At 59.8% G+C, this 17,013-nt stretch overlaps 1 protein-coding gene across 2 annotated transcripts in view; it reads right to left on the bottom strand.

Annotated features, from left to right (window-relative positions):
* The window catches only part of CASTOR2 (cytosolic arginine sensor for mTORC1 subunit 2), a 47,399-nt gene continuing 30,386 nt past the window's right edge, over positions 1 to 17,013 (bottom strand). Inside the window, exons 2-10 of one of the 2 annotated variants that reach the window (XR_005065850.1) lie at positions 15,909 to 15,979; positions 10,280 to 10,473; positions 9,460 to 9,592; positions 8,428 to 8,551; positions 7,600 to 7,710; positions 7,171 to 7,253; positions 5,542 to 5,636; positions 2,952 to 5,460; positions 1 to 2,918 (exon numbers count right to left, since the gene is read on the bottom strand). Coding sequence is in view for 1 of the 2 variants with exons in the window: in XM_037041735.1 (XP_036897630.1) it covers positions 5,395 to 5,460; positions 5,542 to 5,636; positions 7,171 to 7,253; positions 7,600 to 7,710; positions 8,428 to 8,551; positions 9,460 to 9,592; positions 10,280 to 10,473; positions 15,909 to 15,979 (877 nt within the window). In the remaining variant the exon portion in view is untranslated. Of the gene's footprint in view, positions 5,461 to 5,541; positions 5,637 to 7,170; positions 7,254 to 7,599; positions 7,711 to 8,427; positions 8,552 to 9,459; positions 9,593 to 10,279; positions 10,474 to 15,908; positions 15,980 to 17,013 lie in introns of both variants that reach the window. The other variant, XM_037041735.1, reaches the window with a different exon arrangement.

Raw genomic sequence — 17,013 nt, 5'->3', positions numbered from 1 at the left:
CAGCCGAAACTTTCTCCTCCATTTTAATGAACACTTTACAAAGTACAAAATATACTGTCTTTTTGGGGGAACATTAGGTACTTTTTTCTCTCCGTCATACAGTACATGAATCTCGAGGGTTTTGTTTCTTCAACAGAGAAAGTAAGCGTGAGGGGCCCCGGTGTCGGGCTGCCTGTTCTCCCCTCACCCAGGGACAGATGGAGGTGCCACTGCTACTGCTGGTGACCTGGGGCGCGCCCGCCCCAAGGGGCTCGTTCCCCAAGGTAAGGCCCCGGGCAGGGCAGAGGCCCCTCAGAGCCCCACTGCGCAGCCAATGTCCACGCGCCCCCATCGCAGGATAACGGAAATGATTTTGGCATAGAGAACGAAGAGGGCTTCGGGGTCTTATGTCAGGCGCCCCCCACCCCGGTTCTGGAGCCAGCACTGCTCAGTTCTTCCTGGACCACCTGGTCTCCATCTTGGGACCCGAATTTGGCCAGTTTTTCATTTTTCCCCTCCTGTGCCCCCCCAGTCTCCAACTCTGCTGGACACTCTTCCCGGAGGGGCCCCGGCAGGTGAGGGGCGCGGGCACCCCCCACTGCTCCCTGTGAATACCAACCGCAGGACGGCATGCCTCTGAAGAGTTGGCTCAGCTGGTCTAGGCTTTCAGGCTGACTGTGTGGACACGGCCCTGCAAGGGACCCCTCTGCCCCAACCTCAGAGCAGTCTTAACAAAGTCAAGTGCACTGGGGCAGTCCTCATGGGCCTGCCACTGCCCGCCCACCCTGCCCTCGACACGTGGCCCACGGAATGCTAACAAGGCCTCCAAATACTGACTGAGCCAGCCCTTTAGCTCAGCTTTGGACTCTGCACACACACTCTGTGAACGTGTATGCCACAGCACACACACACGATGGGTAAGAACAAATGTGTGGCCATGCACAGAACAGTGTCCTGACTCTCAGCCTCCCAACACCTTGAACTGAGGGCCACAAACTCCCTCACCGCCTGGCTGCCCGTGGGTGCCAGGGGCTGGGCTGCAGGCTTCTACTGCCTCTCCCCCAGGCCACTCCTGGCGCCCGCGGCCCCCAGCAGCACAGGGGCGGCGGCCAGCGGGTGCCATCTTCCCTTCTCAACACAGCAGACTTCACAGGAGTGCGCGCACGTCGCAGCTGAAGGCCACCACCCACCCGTGGCTTTCCCCTATGACCTGTACAAAGGCGTGAGGGAGACTTAAGGTTGTCCTTTGGCTGCCTCTAATTTGAAAATAAAAAATAAACAATAAACAGTTGGGGTGACCACCGAGACCCAGCTACACCTGGGCTCATCTCCCCTCGTGACAACCTGGGGCCCCTCTTCCCAAGCCTGCCCTCTGTCCACCACCTTGGTGGGCTCCCCTCCCACGCGGCCTCTCTGGACAAAGGACCACTCACTGCCCGCTCTAGGCCCCGCCCCTCCCTTAGCTCAGTAGCCAGGCCCTCAAGCTCCTCTCACGCCAACTCCGGTCCCACTTCCCAGGGGCAGTGACTGCTGGCTGCTCCTCAGCCGTTTCAGTGGCACAGGCACGTTGGGGTCTTTTCCGTCTCCCCCCTCCCCACCCCCGCCCAGTGTTCACGCAGGAAGTAATATCAATTGTTTCTCAGGGCTGGAGATCCCCAAGGTCTCTTCCCTTAATTGGGGCTGGGAAGGGCCCTTGCTGTCCGCACATCCAGAACCAGAGGCTCAGAAGGGTGGCCCAGGGTGGCCGTGGGTCTCCTAAAAGGTCTTCCTGGGAAGCGGGGCCAGGAGGAGCTGGTGGTGGTGGGTAGACAGGACCATCTGTGATTATTAGGCATATGGTACCCTTGCCTGGAAACGGGGGGGGGGGTGTTTGGCCCCTCCCCGCCCCTCCAACCTCTGTGGCATTCTGTCGTCTCGGAGCCAACAAGCCTCACCAGACCACACACCATCTTGGGGAGACTGCACTAGTCCCTGAGGCCAGGGTCCCTGCCAGGAGTGGGGGCAGTGGGCAGCTCTGGGCCACTTGGCTCCCTCCCTGCCTGCCAGGGGCCTACGGCCTGGAGAAGGTAGGACAGGGGACCTGCTGGTGCTCGGGGCTCTGACCCCCGGAATCCTGGGGTGGGGAGGTCTGCACGCCTGTCCAGCCAGGGTGTGTGCCCTGGGCCGAGGGCAGAGGCACAGGAGGCGCCTCCTGCGGGGCTCTGGAGACCCCTGGGGAGGAAGGAGGTGCAGAGCGGGCACTGCCCATCTTTGTGGGGTCAGGACTGGGGGCCGGAGGGCAGGAGTTTCCTGGGAACCAGGGGAGCCCAGGCTGAGTATGGAGCAGGGGCAGATTTTTACAACTGGGGGCGAGGAGGAGGGGTGGGCAAGGGGTGACGGTGGGGTTTAGATAGTTCAAGCTTTTCTTCCCAGGGAGTGGCACTGAAGCAAAGACACAGGGCCTGCCCGCTCACCCTGGGGCTGCCTTGTCTGCCCGGTTTTCCTCCCCTGCTGCATGCGTCCCCACCAGCCAGAGCCAAGAAATCCTCAGCCCTGGTGGGGCACATTCCTCAGGCCCCCTCCGGTGGGTCTGGAGACCCCCAGCAAACCTGCAGATGGAGGGGGCAGCTGACCAGCGGGGAAAAGCACTCACTCCCTGCCCCCCACCCCACGCAAATGCTGTGGAGACCAAACCACTGACTCTGCTGATCACAGGCACGCACACACCGCACAGGCCTGAGAGGATGTGCCGCGGGCCACCTTACACAGCAGGGCAGGGAAGCAAAGGGCAGCAGCTGCCGTGTCCCCTCCGTGGACACAGCACCGAGGGCTCCCTCAGATCCTTTCCTAGACGGGGCCAGCACCCAGACCACGTAAGACAGCCTGAGGCTTCTAAGCTTGCAGGTGAAAAAAATCAGGTAAGTCGTCAGCATAAAACCAGCCATGCAAGGGGCGTGGGCCTGGATGGAGCCTCGGGCGACCATCCAGCGGACCTGGGCCTTCAGGCCAGGAGACCTGGGAGGGGGACTGGTCTGTTAGAAAGCAAGAGGTCCCACCCAACTTCTCCTCTCTCTGCTCTACCATCTTCCAAATACAAAGGTGTCAGGGGTCTCGGCCATGGAGATGGGGTGCAGGAAGGAGCTGGGTCCAACTTTCCAGGGAGACTGGGGAGAAGGGGGAGGAACCTCGACCCCCCCGACCTGGGGCTCAGCTCCTGAGCTGCTGGTTTTGTTTTTCTCTCAAGGCAGGGCCGAGGCGAAGCGCCCACAGACTCGAATCAAAAGCACATGGCGGCTCCAAGGCGCCTGTGTGCACCGCAGACGTGGTGGGCGGGGCCTCACACCCACGTGCCCGCACACAGCGGGGTCTGCGTCCACACAGCGTGTGTGTGTGCCCACACGGTATATATTAACATATATATTGCTCAAGTATATATGCTATTTACAGTATATATCTCTATCAACATAAAACACAGGTATTTATACGTGTGTACAACAGATGCGCCCTAGCGGCCCGGGGAGCACGCATTTCTGGGGTCACGGGGCCTACACACTTGCTCAGAGGGAGGAAAAGCCCAGTTGCGTGATTGGGGGCCCACAGGAGGGGCCTGGGAGGCACACCGCAGACAACCGAGGCCTTCCACGGACAGGAAGGGGACTCGGGGCTTCAGCTGCTGCCCTGCCCATGCGGCCACCTCCATTTTGGAACCAGCGAACAGCTTACACATTTTGGTTGTTAGGGAGTTTTGTGCAAAATGACTTAACTTAAAAAAGAAAAAAGGTGGGTTCCTACCAGGGTGTGGGCCCTGAGACCCACCCACAAGGGCTGGGACACACAGTTCCAACACCTGGGGCTTCCAGCACAGGGGCCCACACAGCTCGGTGAGGGGGCAAGGCCCCTGCGGGACAGGAACGCCCCCTCTCCTCCGAGCTTCTCAGGGGCAGCGCAGGTCGGCTGACCTGATCCGCAGTGGGGCCTCCGAAAGCAACCCCAGCTGGGGAGGAGGCACAGGCCTTACCCTCTTCTCCCTGAATAGCCTCCAGGGGGACAAGCTACCTCAGCTGACTTGCCACCTGGCCATCTACCTCCCTGTGGCCCTCAGGTTCCCTCTGACACTTGGAACCATGGCTGCCTGGGTACCTGTCATTAGGCCTGGCAGGGCAGCCCTGTGTGAGGCACCCTGGGGCCCATCTACAAACGGCCCTCTGCTCCCAGTGTCCAGCTCCAAGGGGGCGCCAAGGCCCCCATTCTTCATGCTTGTCCTCAGAGCCACAGGGCACCAGCTGAGTGACAGCGAGCCTCTGGGCCCGACAGAACCTGGTAGGCAGGCCCTGTTTCTTGAAATGGCTGCTGACCACAGCCTGAGCGCAAATACGTTAAATAAGAAACTAAACAAAGTACGGTTTTCTCTATTAAGGCTCAGATAAGCTGCCTCCCAGATCAAGTACTGATGAGTGCCACAGGCCCCAGACTGAGGGGCAGGCAGGCAGGGGAGTTGGGGGCAGAGGCCTTCTATGTCCCCCAAAGTGGGGCAAGGGAGGGGGCAGGTTGACAGGGGAGCCCTGTGCTGGCCTAGTCAACTGTCAGGGAGGAGGGGGTGGCCTAAGAAACCTCAGGCCCAGAAGGCTGGCAGTACCCTCACTTGGGGGAAACCGAGGCTCTGCCTGCCCGAGTAGGGTGCAGGGAAAGCAGAGGGGATGGGAGCTTGTGCCCCACGCTGGTGGGTCTCCCAGGAGTGAGAGCCTGTGGTGGGAGGGTCTGGACAGGGCCCCGCTGGCAGTCTTGCTGGGAGTTGGGGCACAGGCCCTGTGCTGTCTTGACAGGCAAGATCCCGGTGGCTTGGTTGCCCCCAGCTCGGCGCCCCACCCGAGCTCTGTTGGAGCCTCTTCTGCACAGGTCCCGGGGGCCGCCCGCTGGCTTCCACTCCGGGAACCAGCCCCGAGCTGAGGGAACCAGAGACCAGCAACCACAGGATCCAACTCCCCATCCTCACGGGGGCCTCCCCAGGCTCCACAAACTCAGCCCCACTTGGCCTGCCCCCCCAAAAACATGTGAATTGAATTGGGACCCCAGTGTCTTGCAGGAGGTGCCAGCTTACTTCAGTGTCTGCTCCCAGCTGTGGGTGAAGCCAGGTGAGGAGGTGGGTCAGCTCAGAAGCTCCCTGGGCCTGAGGCATCATTTTCTGGAGTGGGGGTTGGGGGAGGAGATGGGTATTCTCCGGAGGGCCTGGGGGCTCTGGGAAGGCAGGAGGGCGCAGGGAGGTCCTGGCTTGGGCTCCACGCCTGGCAAAGTCAGCAAATGGGGATGTCTCTGAGGCCCTTTCTTTGGAGGACCTAGGGGTGATTTTCCAGTCTGTTGAGAAATACTGCAAGAAGAATCTTCAGGTGGGGCCGGGCCCAGGGCTGGGGCGTGGACGGGGAGGGGAGAGATGCCCTCCTAATGCTTCTCTGCTTGGCTGACTTTCAGGGCACTGATGACGCCGTTGATGTTTTCTTCTGGTACCTGCAAAGGGCAGGAGGCCACCAACATGTGAGCCCCTGGAACTGGCTTCCCTGTGCGGGGTGGTTGGGGCTGGACACTCACCAGTGCGTGGTCGAACTTGAAAGTACTGATGTAGTAGGCGGGGATGTCTGCAGCAGCCAAGGGCTCTGAGATTTGGGCCACAATGCCACACTCATCTGGGGACAGAAGTGGGGACCGTGCTCAGCCTCCACCTGGCATCATCACCGGGGCGCTGGCCAGTGCGCCCTGGGCCCTCCCTTCCCTCTGCCGGTGGTGCCCTTCCTGCTGGCCCAGTGCCTACCCACCAGTCGGCTCCACAGCCACCTCCTTCCGGAAGCCTTCCCTTCCTGAACCTTCTCCGAGCCACCTGGTCCCTGTGTGACAGCGACAGCAACCGCTGCTTGATGAGCACACGGTGCAGCTGACACCTTGTGAGGCGACACCACCAAGGCAGTGTCTATCTTTACCCTTCTTTTACAGAGAAGGAAACTGAGGCTCAGGGGTTAAGCAACACACCCCACGGTCCAATCTCCCACCTCCTTCACTGGGCAGCAAATGTGGGAAACGCTGGGGTTTGTGCAGAAGGCAGCCAGAGGGACAGGCGGGGCCCCAGGGTCACGGCAGGAGCCTTCAGTGCGCACTTCTGGCCCCTGGAGAGTAGCGGAAAGTCCTCCTGCCCCAGGATAGCTCTGGCTTTGGCTTTGGTGTGAGCAGTTAGGGGACAGTGTCCTGCAGGTAGGTCACTGTCCACCTGCGAATGTGGATGGTGGAGGCAGGTGGCAGAACCTGGCCCTCACAGACCCACTGCTTCCAGCTCAAAAGGCCCTGCCACCTCCACGTCCTGTCCCAGGAGCAAAGCTCACAGGGTGGACGTGAAGGCCCCTGGGGCAGTCTGAGTGTTACTGGAAACACCCTGCACCCCATCTATGAGAAATCAGGGTTTGCCCTGGAAATAACTGCTCTGCGGTCTACCAAGGGCGTTCTCTGGGTTCCGGCTCTGGGTCTCGCAGTCTGACCTAAGGAAACCCTTTCTCACGGAGACAGAGCTCTACTCCAGGCATTCTACCGTCGCTCCCGGCGGGGCCCACGGCCTGCACCCCATGCTGACAACATGCGTGTCGCATGCCCCTCCTAACAGAGGGGTCTGAGGCCCGGGGCCCCATGGAAAATGCTTATGGAAAAAACTACCTACCAAAGATACTGTAGGGAGAATTGTAGAACCTGACGCTAGACTGAATCTCAGGGAATCACTGTGAATGTTCTCCCGTGGGATCAGGTCACGGCGGTTTCGGAGGAGGAAGTGCCTCTCCCAGACAGATGAGGTGCAGCCCCGGGACGCCTGAGACCGCTGAGAGGTGGCCAGTGAGTCCCCATGGGAAGGCCGCAGCCGAGACTGGTGAGCAGTGGGACTAAGGAGTGACCTTCTTTCCCTCTTCAATTGTTATCATGCCCCCGGTTTCCTAATACCGAACAGGTGTTTACTCTCTAGTCGGGGGTGGGGGACAGGGGTGCTTTGGTCGAAGCTGCTCCCCCTGTCCTCCAGGGGCCTGTACCGCCCGTCACTCACTGGCCCGGGACCTGAGGCTCCCATCTGCACCACAGGGTATGACGCACAGGCTGAGCGACTCTAGGTGACACCAGTGCCCAGCACTTGGAGGGACTCGGCAATGCCAGCCTCCTCACCTGGCTGTTGAACCCCACAGGGCTTACCAAATCCCAGGGGCTGTCCTCCAATCCGTACCATCTTCCAGAGCTCTCCGGACGCGCTCGTGAACAACAGATTACTAGGAAACCTTCGGAGGGAGGGAGAACCATCCCAGAGGGCTGGGGTTAACAGTGCTCCCCAGCCAGCCCTCCACGGAGCCCTCCCTGCTCCACCTGCCACAGGATGGGCCCGAGGACCCCCGTCGAGCCCTTGGCCCACTCTCTCTGCACCCTCCTTGTCTGGTGGGTAGGGGGATGGGAAGGCAAGGCTGGGACTGGGCTCTGGAACAGCACAGGGGGCTGAGGGACCAACGGCACTCGGATGACCCCGCAGTGAGGGGTTGTGGTGAGGACCCACCAGGGACAAAGTGGGCGCTGTGCCCATCAGGGAGTCTAGTCCCCCCTGGATCCACCTCTGCCCTGTGGTGGCCTCACCTCTGCTGGGTCTGCACGTCCATCACCAGGGAGATGTAGCCCTCAATGAGGGAGAAGGAGAAGAATCGGATGTGGCCACAGTCATCACTGGCAGCCATTGGGTCCTTCACGCTGGGGGCAGGGGTGCTGGTGAGGGGTGGAGTGGAAGGCCCACTGCACGCTGACCCCCACCCGGCTCTCCAGCCTTGCCTTGGCATGAAGTGTCGGGAGGAGCCCCAGCCTGGGAGAGCAGGGCCAGGTCCCAGCCCCTCCCCTGCCCCGCTGGGTGCCCCGCGCCAGGGGCATCCCCTTGGCCTCATCTGCGAGATGCACAGGCCCCACTGCACTCACAGAGGTGAGTGCAGCACTTCGCAGCACAGAGGTCCAGCTGGCCCCCAGGCAGGCCGTGCCGGGCCCCCCCGAGGTGGGGTGTCTCTGTCCTTGTGCTGGCCCACGCCTCGGCATGATCCGCGCTCACGGGCACCTGAACCCACCCGACCTGGTGCTGGCCTAAATCTAAAATCTGCTCTGAGAAAAAATGTAAAGCCTGTCATCTGAATGAACCCCCGCCCCCCACCCCCGAGTTTCTGGCTCCTCAAGGGCTGAGCTTGCCCTGGGAGCAGAGCAGTGGGTGCCGTTACATCCACATGTGCACCTGGGCTCCCCAAGTTCTGAGATTCCCGAGGAAGAATGTCTCCCTTCTTAGAACAGGGCTTTGGGTAGACACGTCTCCAGCCCCCACACTGGTGCCCGGGGCAGGTCTGTCTCCCCCGAGATGGGGGGCTCCTGGGTTCTGCCCCATCTCCCCTCAGCCTGCCCTGCGGCCCCTCACACCCCAGGGGGACCTACCCGTTGGAGTAGAACATGACGTCCATGAGGAGTGTGGCAACAGCGGGCAGCGTGTCGGGGTCCAGGCTGGTGACACAGAACCTGTTGCTGGGGCTGGACAGTGGGTGGATGACAGGCCTCTGGACTGTGAGACGACAAAGGGGGCGCCGAGGTCGGTGAGAGAGCGGTGCGTGGGGCGGGGGGAGCCCAGGAAAGGGGCGGGGCTAGCTGGCAGAGGCTCTGGGGAGGGCTGCCCTGCCGGTTCTTTAGCCTCCACCTCCACCTACCGCTCCTCGCATCCTCCAGGCCCCCCCCGGGGCTGGGCCTCTGCACAGGCTGTACTCGCTGCCTGAAATGCTCTCCCAACCATCGCCTTCTGGCTTAGCTCCCACTTGTGTTCCAAGCGCCAGTCAGCTCGAGAGTCGGTGCCCCTGGGAGGTCTACCCTGACACCGGGGGCCAGGCTGGACGCCCCCTGGCTGTCACTGGTCGCGTCCACATCCACCACCTGAGCTAGACCCTGGGAACAGTGTCCGAACCAGGACTCTGGACTGCGTTGTGCCTGGAGTTCAGCTGATGCTGTGAGAACAGGCTGGCCTAGGGCAGGACCGGCTAACAACTCCTTTTTTAAAAACTGAATTTGTTGGGCTGACCTTGGTTAATAAAATTATACAGGTTTCAAGTGTACAATTTTATTACACATCATCCACACATTGCATCATGCAGTCACCACCCAAAGTCAGTCTCCTTCCGTCACCATTTATTCCCCTTTACCCTCGTCACCTCCCCCTCCCCTCGCCCTCTGGCAGTCACCCCACTGTGGTCTGTGTCTGTCTTCTATCTGAATCCCTTCACTGTTTTCACTCAGCGCCCCCATCCTGCCTCCTATCTGACTGTTCTCTGGATCAATGAGTCTCTTCCTATTTTGTGATTTCAGTTTGCTCATTAGAGTTCACACGTAAGAGAAGTCACATGGTACTTGTCTTTCTCCGACCGGCTTATTTCAGGGACCTGGTGACTCCTTGAGGTCTCCCTGACCACAACCCCCACTCACCCATCTTGGGCTTCACAAAGCCATTGGTGATGCCAAGGTTCTCAGCCGCCACTGTCTCACCATTGACGACCCGCAGAATGGTGAACTCAGAGGACAAGGTGTGGGTGACAAAGGGCAGGTCCCGCTCCCGCACCTGGGGCATGGGAGTTGAGGACGTGAGTGTCCTGTGGCCCTAGATCAAGTGGGCTCGGGGACAGCGACCCCTTTACTTTGAGAGTCTGCACCCCAGAGCCTGTGCCTCCTGCTCCCTGCTGGGGGACGGGAGCTTGGGGTCAGGGGCACGACACTCCAGGGGCAGCAGGATGGCACAGAGGGGAGAAGACACCACACCGAGGGCTGGGTGGTGCGGTCTGTCCCCCACCCCACCCTCTAGAGTGCTGGGCCCAGACCTGTCCCTCTCTCCAGGCCAATTCTCCTGAGGGTGGACATGCCCCAAGGGAGAAGAGAATGAATGACACGGTGGCCAGGAGCTGTTGCTGGCCCCGTGACCAGACAGCTTGCCATCCCAGGGGAGGCGTGGGGGAGTGTCGGGAGACAGAGGTCCAGCTGGGAGGGTATCCCACCCATACATGCACCCCGCAGACCTCACTTTCTGGCCTCCAGAATAGCCCAGCATGTCCCCATCAAAGGCAGGTGGTGGGTGTGATGGGGCAGAGACCTAGGGTCCAGTGCAGGCCATGCTTATATTTCACTGATGACCCTGAGGTCCCCCTGACCTCTCTCTGAGCTGATCAGAGAATGGGGGCCACAGAACTTCACAGACAATGCCTGCGGGGGTTGTCCACGTCGCCTGAGGCCCTGGGGTGGGTGAGGCAGTTACCAGGATGAAGTCCGTCTGGTAGGTGGACAGCATGAACACGGAGATGTTCTGGTCGGCCAGTGGGGCGATGACTGACTTGGCGATTTTGGTCACTCCGATGGGCTGGGAGCTGGAAAAGCTGCCGCCACCTGACACTACATTGAGGGCCAGCCAGGTGGCATCTGCCACACTCAGATGCTCCGAGGAGGGCAGCTCTGGAGGGGGACACAGAAGGCAGGCCTATGACTGATGGGCCCCAGGTCTCCAGGGCAGAGAAGGTCCCAGGGGTGGGGACTGAGACCTGGGACTAACTGTGTGACCTCAGCCAGACCCAGCTTTTGGACCTGAGTGCCCTCATCTGTCAGAGGGGCATGGGATCTGCCTCAGAGGACTTTGGACATGGTGGGCAGCTCAATAGAGTGGGAAACACAGGGATGTATAGTTTATCAGTGTTGGGCCTGTTTCCTCAACTGTGAAATGATGAATATGCAGCAGCCAGTAATGGTTTTGTTATTCTTAGACCTCACTGCCCTCTGGATGGCAGCTGCTGCTGTCACTGCCCCACACCAGTGGAATGGGTCCCTTGGTTTTCAAACTGGGCTCCTGGGAACTTCCTGGGAGGTGGGGGGTGGAGGGGAGGCCAGGAGGAGACGGGACGGGGGCCCTGGATTTCCTCCCTGCTTCAGCCAGACCTGCTGGGCCGGGGCTTCTCTGCAAGGACACACGGCTCCAGGAGGGCTCCTGGGGCCACCTTCAGGTGGGCAGCAACTGTCATCCAAGTCCCTCCTAACAGCCTGGGAGTCCTGCGGGGCTGGCAGGTGTAGGGCGGGGGCAGCGACAGCAATCACTGGGTCTCCCTGACTACCTCACAAAGACCTGGATTTCATGCGTTCAGACCATCCCTTTCACCGCATCCTGCAGAGCCACCAGAGAAGCCTGCACAGAACGTGTGTGCACTCACCTCCACGAGCGTGCAGCACAGAGCTGAGCACAGGACTCTCCATGCATCACAGGCACCTGCTCAAACCTACCCCACAGAGGGACTGTTATTCCCACTGTAGACACCCCAAGCCAGAGCTCTGGGAGGGCAGTGATTTGCTCAAGATCACTTAGGGAAAAACACTGCCAGGATTCTAGCCCAGGTCTGATGCCCTCATGCTCTCCTTGGGCATGGAGTGGAAAGAATGGCCAGGCCCCCAGGAAGAACAGCGGCTAAGAAGAGGGGCCCAGACACTGATGACGTTGATGATGATGGTCATACCCCAGGGAAGGCTGTGCTGGCCTCAGGCAAGATGGCTCCCAAGGAGGGGAGATTGGGGGAGGCCCCACCAGGCTCCTACCTGCCCAGCTCTGGTCGTCATGGCGACCACAGCCTAGCAAGTCCATTGGTCCTGCTGGCTGAGAAGGGCCAGTCCCTGGCCAGGCTGGCTGGAGAGGCAGGCAGTTTCCCAGAAGAGGGAAGAGGTTTGCGAGGGAAAGCAGGAAAAAACATCTGAAAAGGCGCTGGGTCTCAGGCAGCCGTGTCTAGTTTCTCTGCTCATCACCCGAGGTGCCAGGGAGGAGATTTCTCCAGCCCAGGTCCGTCAGAGCAGACGCTTGTAACTCCCCCTCTGGCTCTCAGCCCTGAAGAGAAGCCCCTGAGGTTCCTCCAGCGGCAGGCCTGGACTGTGGGGGACCCGGACTAGCAGTCACCCCCTGAGGCTTCCGGAAGAGTCAGCATCGTCAGAGGGGCAAAAGCAGCTGGAAACCACAGCATTTGCTGCTTCTGGCCCCATGGACCCCAAATGCTGCCCCAGCATTCTGGGGGACAGGGAAGGGTTGCCAGGCCTCAACCTCACCCCGGGCCAAGCCTCGGGGAGCCCACGGTGCTGCATTGGGGCCTGGGGATGAGCCAGCAGGAGGTGCAAGCTGACTCTTCCCTAGAGGGAAAGTAGACCCATTTCAAGACTAAAACAGATTATCTCGACACTGCCCATTGTCCAAGACCCCAAAAATAGCTTCTTGGAGCTGAGGATGCTCCCTGGTAGACGAAGTACTAGTGTCTTGTCGCCCTCCTAGTCACAAAGTTGGGTGACTGTTGCTGGGTGTAGCCCCCACACGCCCAGGAGCCCGGGGTTCCGGCTGCAAGACCTGCGGCGCCCTGTGCTACACGGCAGCGTCCTCTGCACAGGCCTGTGTTTCTCCAGCTCCCCCTACCCTGCCTGCAGCGGGGCCAAGTGTCCTAGGGTAGGGCAGGCAGCTTTAATCCTGGCCATGTGACCTTGGGCCCCTGGGTTTTTAAGTTTTCAAATGTGGGATGATGAAACCAGGATCAACTGGGGAAGCGCTTGGAGGATTAAATGAGATAATCCCCACCAAGCGCTGGGCTGAGTGACTGGCACCCACCCAAGTGCTGGCCCAATGCCAGAGCCGTTCTGTGCTCACGAGGCTGGTGGCAGCCTTGCAGGTTCTGGACGGCAGTTGGGTAAAGTGTATCAAGAGTTTTAAAAATGTTCAACTTCACTGTAAAGGAGCACAGCCAACCCCTGAACAATACGGGTTTGAAATGCCTGGGTCCACTGACGGGCCATGTCGGCCACGAGCGTGCCTTACAGAACTGAGAGGAGGGTGGTGACGTGTTTGGGACGAGGCCACGGAGGCCCCAGGGCGCTGAGCGGTTTGCCCAGAGGGATAAGCAGCAAGTAGCAGGGCTAGATCCGAACCTGGGTCTTCCCGTCTGAGCCCAGTGCGACACCAGGAGTTGCCGCTCAGCATCTCCCTCCTTCCACCTTTCGGCCCGTCCTGGCCCCAGGAGCATGCCCTGCGCCAGTGTGGCACAGACCCTAGCGACGCAGGCAAGGGGACTGCGATGCGGGGGGGCAGTGAAGGGGTCCTGATTGGCACCGCGCCCTGCTTAATTGCAAACCTAAGATGCTGCCCACTACCCAGAGGTCAGGGTAGGGGCTGCCACTCACATTATTTTGGGTCCCTGAGAGCATCTAGCATTGCACCTAGTAAGTGCTCATTAAATATGTAAAAGATCAAATCACACACACACACACACACACACACACACACACACAGAAACCCCTTGTTTGCCACACAGACACCCGGCATCCATTTGCGGCAAGAACCTCTGCAATTCCACATGAAACAGAGGGCCATCTGGTCAATGTCACTGACAACTGTCCCACCCTCCCAGGGAAGGCTCAGCGTTTTACATATGTGTGAGCCGCAGACAGCTGCCTGTGCCTGCCCAGGAAAGCTTCCCGCTGACAGTACTGCCAGGGAACAATGACCAAGGCTCCCTGGCCAAGGGAGGCCCCTGGGCGAGAAACAGTGTTCTCACACCGGGCGACAGAGCTCCACCCTCCACACGGCGCACAACCAGCACCCCCGCCTGCCCCACGGGGGCGGCCACTGAGCAAACCCCCTTTCTACAGAGGAGCCTCCTAAGAGAAACACCCCCGCTCCAGAGCTGAGGCGAGAGGCTGGAACTCAGTAGCCCCCGCCCCAAACCCCGCCCTCTAGTGGGCCTTCCCAAACAGCCCACCACACACGGGCCCATCCTCCTGCTCCACTGCCCCTGACCTTGGCCTGTGGGGAACCACCACAGCACTTACTGTTTCAAATGGGCCCCCATCACTCAGAGACTCTGGGCACTGTAATGTCAGTCTTCCCTCTTAGAAAATGCATCTTTACACTTTACCCTCAGGCGGCTGGAATGATCCCAGGAGGTGATGCAGCTCTGCAGCCGGGTATAGGTGAATCTCATTTTGGATACTTTCCCCTGTAGCTCTACAACAGGAGTGCGAGAGGTACTACTTTAAATGCACACGATTTTTTCTTGGGCAACAACAGCTATCTGAGCAGCCAGCTCTGCTAGCCTAGAAGGGAGAAGTTACAGAGCCCTGAGGCTCCTGGGGTCAGAGATGGTATCTCTCAATTCCAGCTACGTCTCCAGGGCCAGCCAGGTGTTGGCACATTCTAGGTGCTCAGTAAATTCTGCCCCTGCAACCCTGGGGTTGGCTCTGACAATCGGCCCCTCCTCCGTGGGCCAATTCCTGCACACGGGCTTCCAGGGCCTGTGAAACTGGCTTATCAGGTCCCACGGCCTCCCTCTCTCCTTGCTCATGGTGTTCTCTCATTTGCTGCTTCCAGACGTGGAGACTTTAGCCTCCTCTCGGGAGGAGGGTTAGAGAGAATATCTGTTCCCAGAGAACGGACACCCCGGAGCGTTCCTTCTGTGTCTGAGAGGCCATGGCTCTCAGCCGTTCTGCGTCAGAGACGTAAGTGCCCGTGAGAAAACGAGGTGTTTGGGTCGCCCGAGGGTACAGCTTGTGGCTCCTGTCAGAAAGCGTCTGCTGAACACATAAACCAGTGAGTGACTACGTGGGTGCCTCCTAGCCCTGCTCCAGCCACGCAGGTGCCCCCGGGAGACAGGGGAGGACACTGCATCCTTGTGACGTGAAGGCCGGGCCCACCCCCCACGCCGTGCGGTGCCCTGAGTGCCAGCGGGGCCAGGAGGACAGAACAGAGCTGGAGAGATCGCCTCCCTGGGGGTTTCAACATGAGTCGAGGACCGTAAACCAGTCAACTTCTGACCCGTATGCCATTTCTCAGACCCCATTTTAGGGATCAGCCTGAAGAAGACCAGACGTCACACAGTCAGAGAGGTTATAAATTTATCACTGGAGAAAACTAAAGCAGCTTTAACTCTACCTTTCGGGCACTGGGCAAGAAGTGGGGCTGCTGTGAGAGAGTGTGATGTCATAGGGGACTTGAAGCTGTAAGGTTATGTGAAACCATTTCTACACATACCGTGCTCGTAAGCAAATTAAACAGCGACATCCCGTGCACAGAAAAAAGTTGAAACGCTAAAAAGGCACTAGCTGTCTTCGGGGTGGGCTGCTGCTTCACAACGTCGGGCCTGTCTGTCTGGCAGAATGGGGTTCGGACGGCAGCTCAGGAGTCCCAGCCCGAGCCCCTGGGGCACACGGCTCCCGCCTCTGTTCTCGGCCCCTCGCACGTGGGTGCACACCTTCCCACAAATTAATGTGCATCAGTTAATTCACAAGTGAATGTTCATTGCTGCTTTAGAGCAGGACAAACATAAAAACTTCAACAGTAAACCTACAGCCCCGTCTGGGGAGGGGAGAGCGGCTGCTAACAGGCAGCGGGGGTCTCTGGGTGGTGAGGGGTCTGGGGCAGAGTGCCGCTGGCCGTGCCACCACCGGGGTGTCCAAAACCGCCCAACGGTTGTGTATGCTCCAGTGCTCAACTTCGTGGCACGTGCACTACACCTCGATTTCAAACATGGAGAAAAGGTAAAGGGAGGTCACGCAGGACGGTCCCTGGGGCTTGCTCCAGTGGGAACGAGGACTGAGTGCAGGGTAAGGCGCCTCAGCCCCAGCAGGCACTGGACAACACGTCTCTTGTTTCCTGACTATTTTAGTTCCTGGCTAAGTCAGCTCTGTGTCTTGGTCACTCTTTTAGCTCGGAGGCCTTTCTGGGCAGAGAGAGGGATGGGTGATCAGCGAGAGGACACGGGGGAGAGAAGGCTGTCTGCTGACGTCCCACCCCACCATCGGGTGGGGGCGGAAATGAGGAGGCGGCAGCCATGGAGGGCCGGAGGGCGAGGGGCAGCCACGTCCCAGAGAGAAGCACTCACCCAGGAAGCCCTCCTCATCCACGATGATGGTGTAATCCTCCGGGGTCTCAGTCAGACTGAAGAACTTGCACCTGGGTGGACGGACAAACAGACAGACACGGGATATCGTGTTAGTTCCACATTAGTCCTGGCAGGACACTGTGGTGACCCAGCAGACGTCTCGGTTTACCCAGAGCTTGGTCCCCAGGCTGCTCGTGACCTCCAGTAAGCTGCTTATCTCCCCCCGGCCCCGCCCCTCCAGTTCTGACTCAGGAGGTCTCAGAGCCCTGGCGACAGTGCTCACCCACCCTGCACCCCGAGCTTCGGGGCCCATGAGCAGCTTCCATGGCCCGTACAGACCTGAGGGTCACGGACCCCCCTCTTTCAGGGAGGAAGTGGCTGAAGGGCAGCCCTGGCAGGGTCACGCCGATGAACTGTCTTTCCCATGGGCCCCCATTCTGACCTCTAGGCCTCGGTCACTGTCCCTCCACCCACAACCATCCCGACCCCTCTCCTCTCCAACTGGAGAGCCCCCACTGTTACTCAGGGACTAATTCCCACCACTCAGGTGACAGCCCAGCCTTCAGGCACTTTCCCCCTGCATGAGAGGGGTGTGGCCATCTCTGTGGTTTTGGGGCACGAATCCCTGAACTGCCACACATTGCCTTTGGTAATACTGCTTAGCCTGGGGTGTACGATGCTCACTCCCCAGCAAAGACCATCAACTTCCCAAGGCCAGGGACTGGCAATCGCTCTGTCCCTCTTTACCTCGTCCCTGCTGGGCCTGGATCTACGCACATTCTTTGTGCCTGGCTTTCTGTCATGGGGTGATGGGGTCACCACCCCTCAGCGCCTGTCTCTGTCCCCCATGCAGCCAGAATGGCCCCTGGACACTCCGGGTGCAGCTGTAGGGAGAGAGAGTGTCCAAGGGCTGTGGGATGCAGGCGACGTGGTCATTCGCCCGGCCTCGCCGCTCTCAGGCCTGAGGCCCAGCACGGGCTCCATGCCCAGGGCGTGAAATTCACCCATCACGGGAGCCGGAACAGAGAGAGGCCCAATGAGTAAGGGCCCAGATATCACTTCTCCAAAGATTAAAATGGAAAGGGAATCTTGAAGGGGGTTGGTG

Source organism: Sturnira hondurensis, unplaced genomic scaffold, assembly GCF_014824575.4.
Source record: "Sturnira hondurensis isolate 20B ecotype Veracruz unplaced genomic scaffold, ASM1482457v3 Scaffold0003166, whole genome shotgun sequence".
NCBI lineage: Eukaryota > Metazoa > Chordata > Mammalia > Chiroptera > Phyllostomidae > Sturnira > Sturnira hondurensis.
This window is presented reverse-complemented; position numbering and strand designations above follow the sequence as displayed.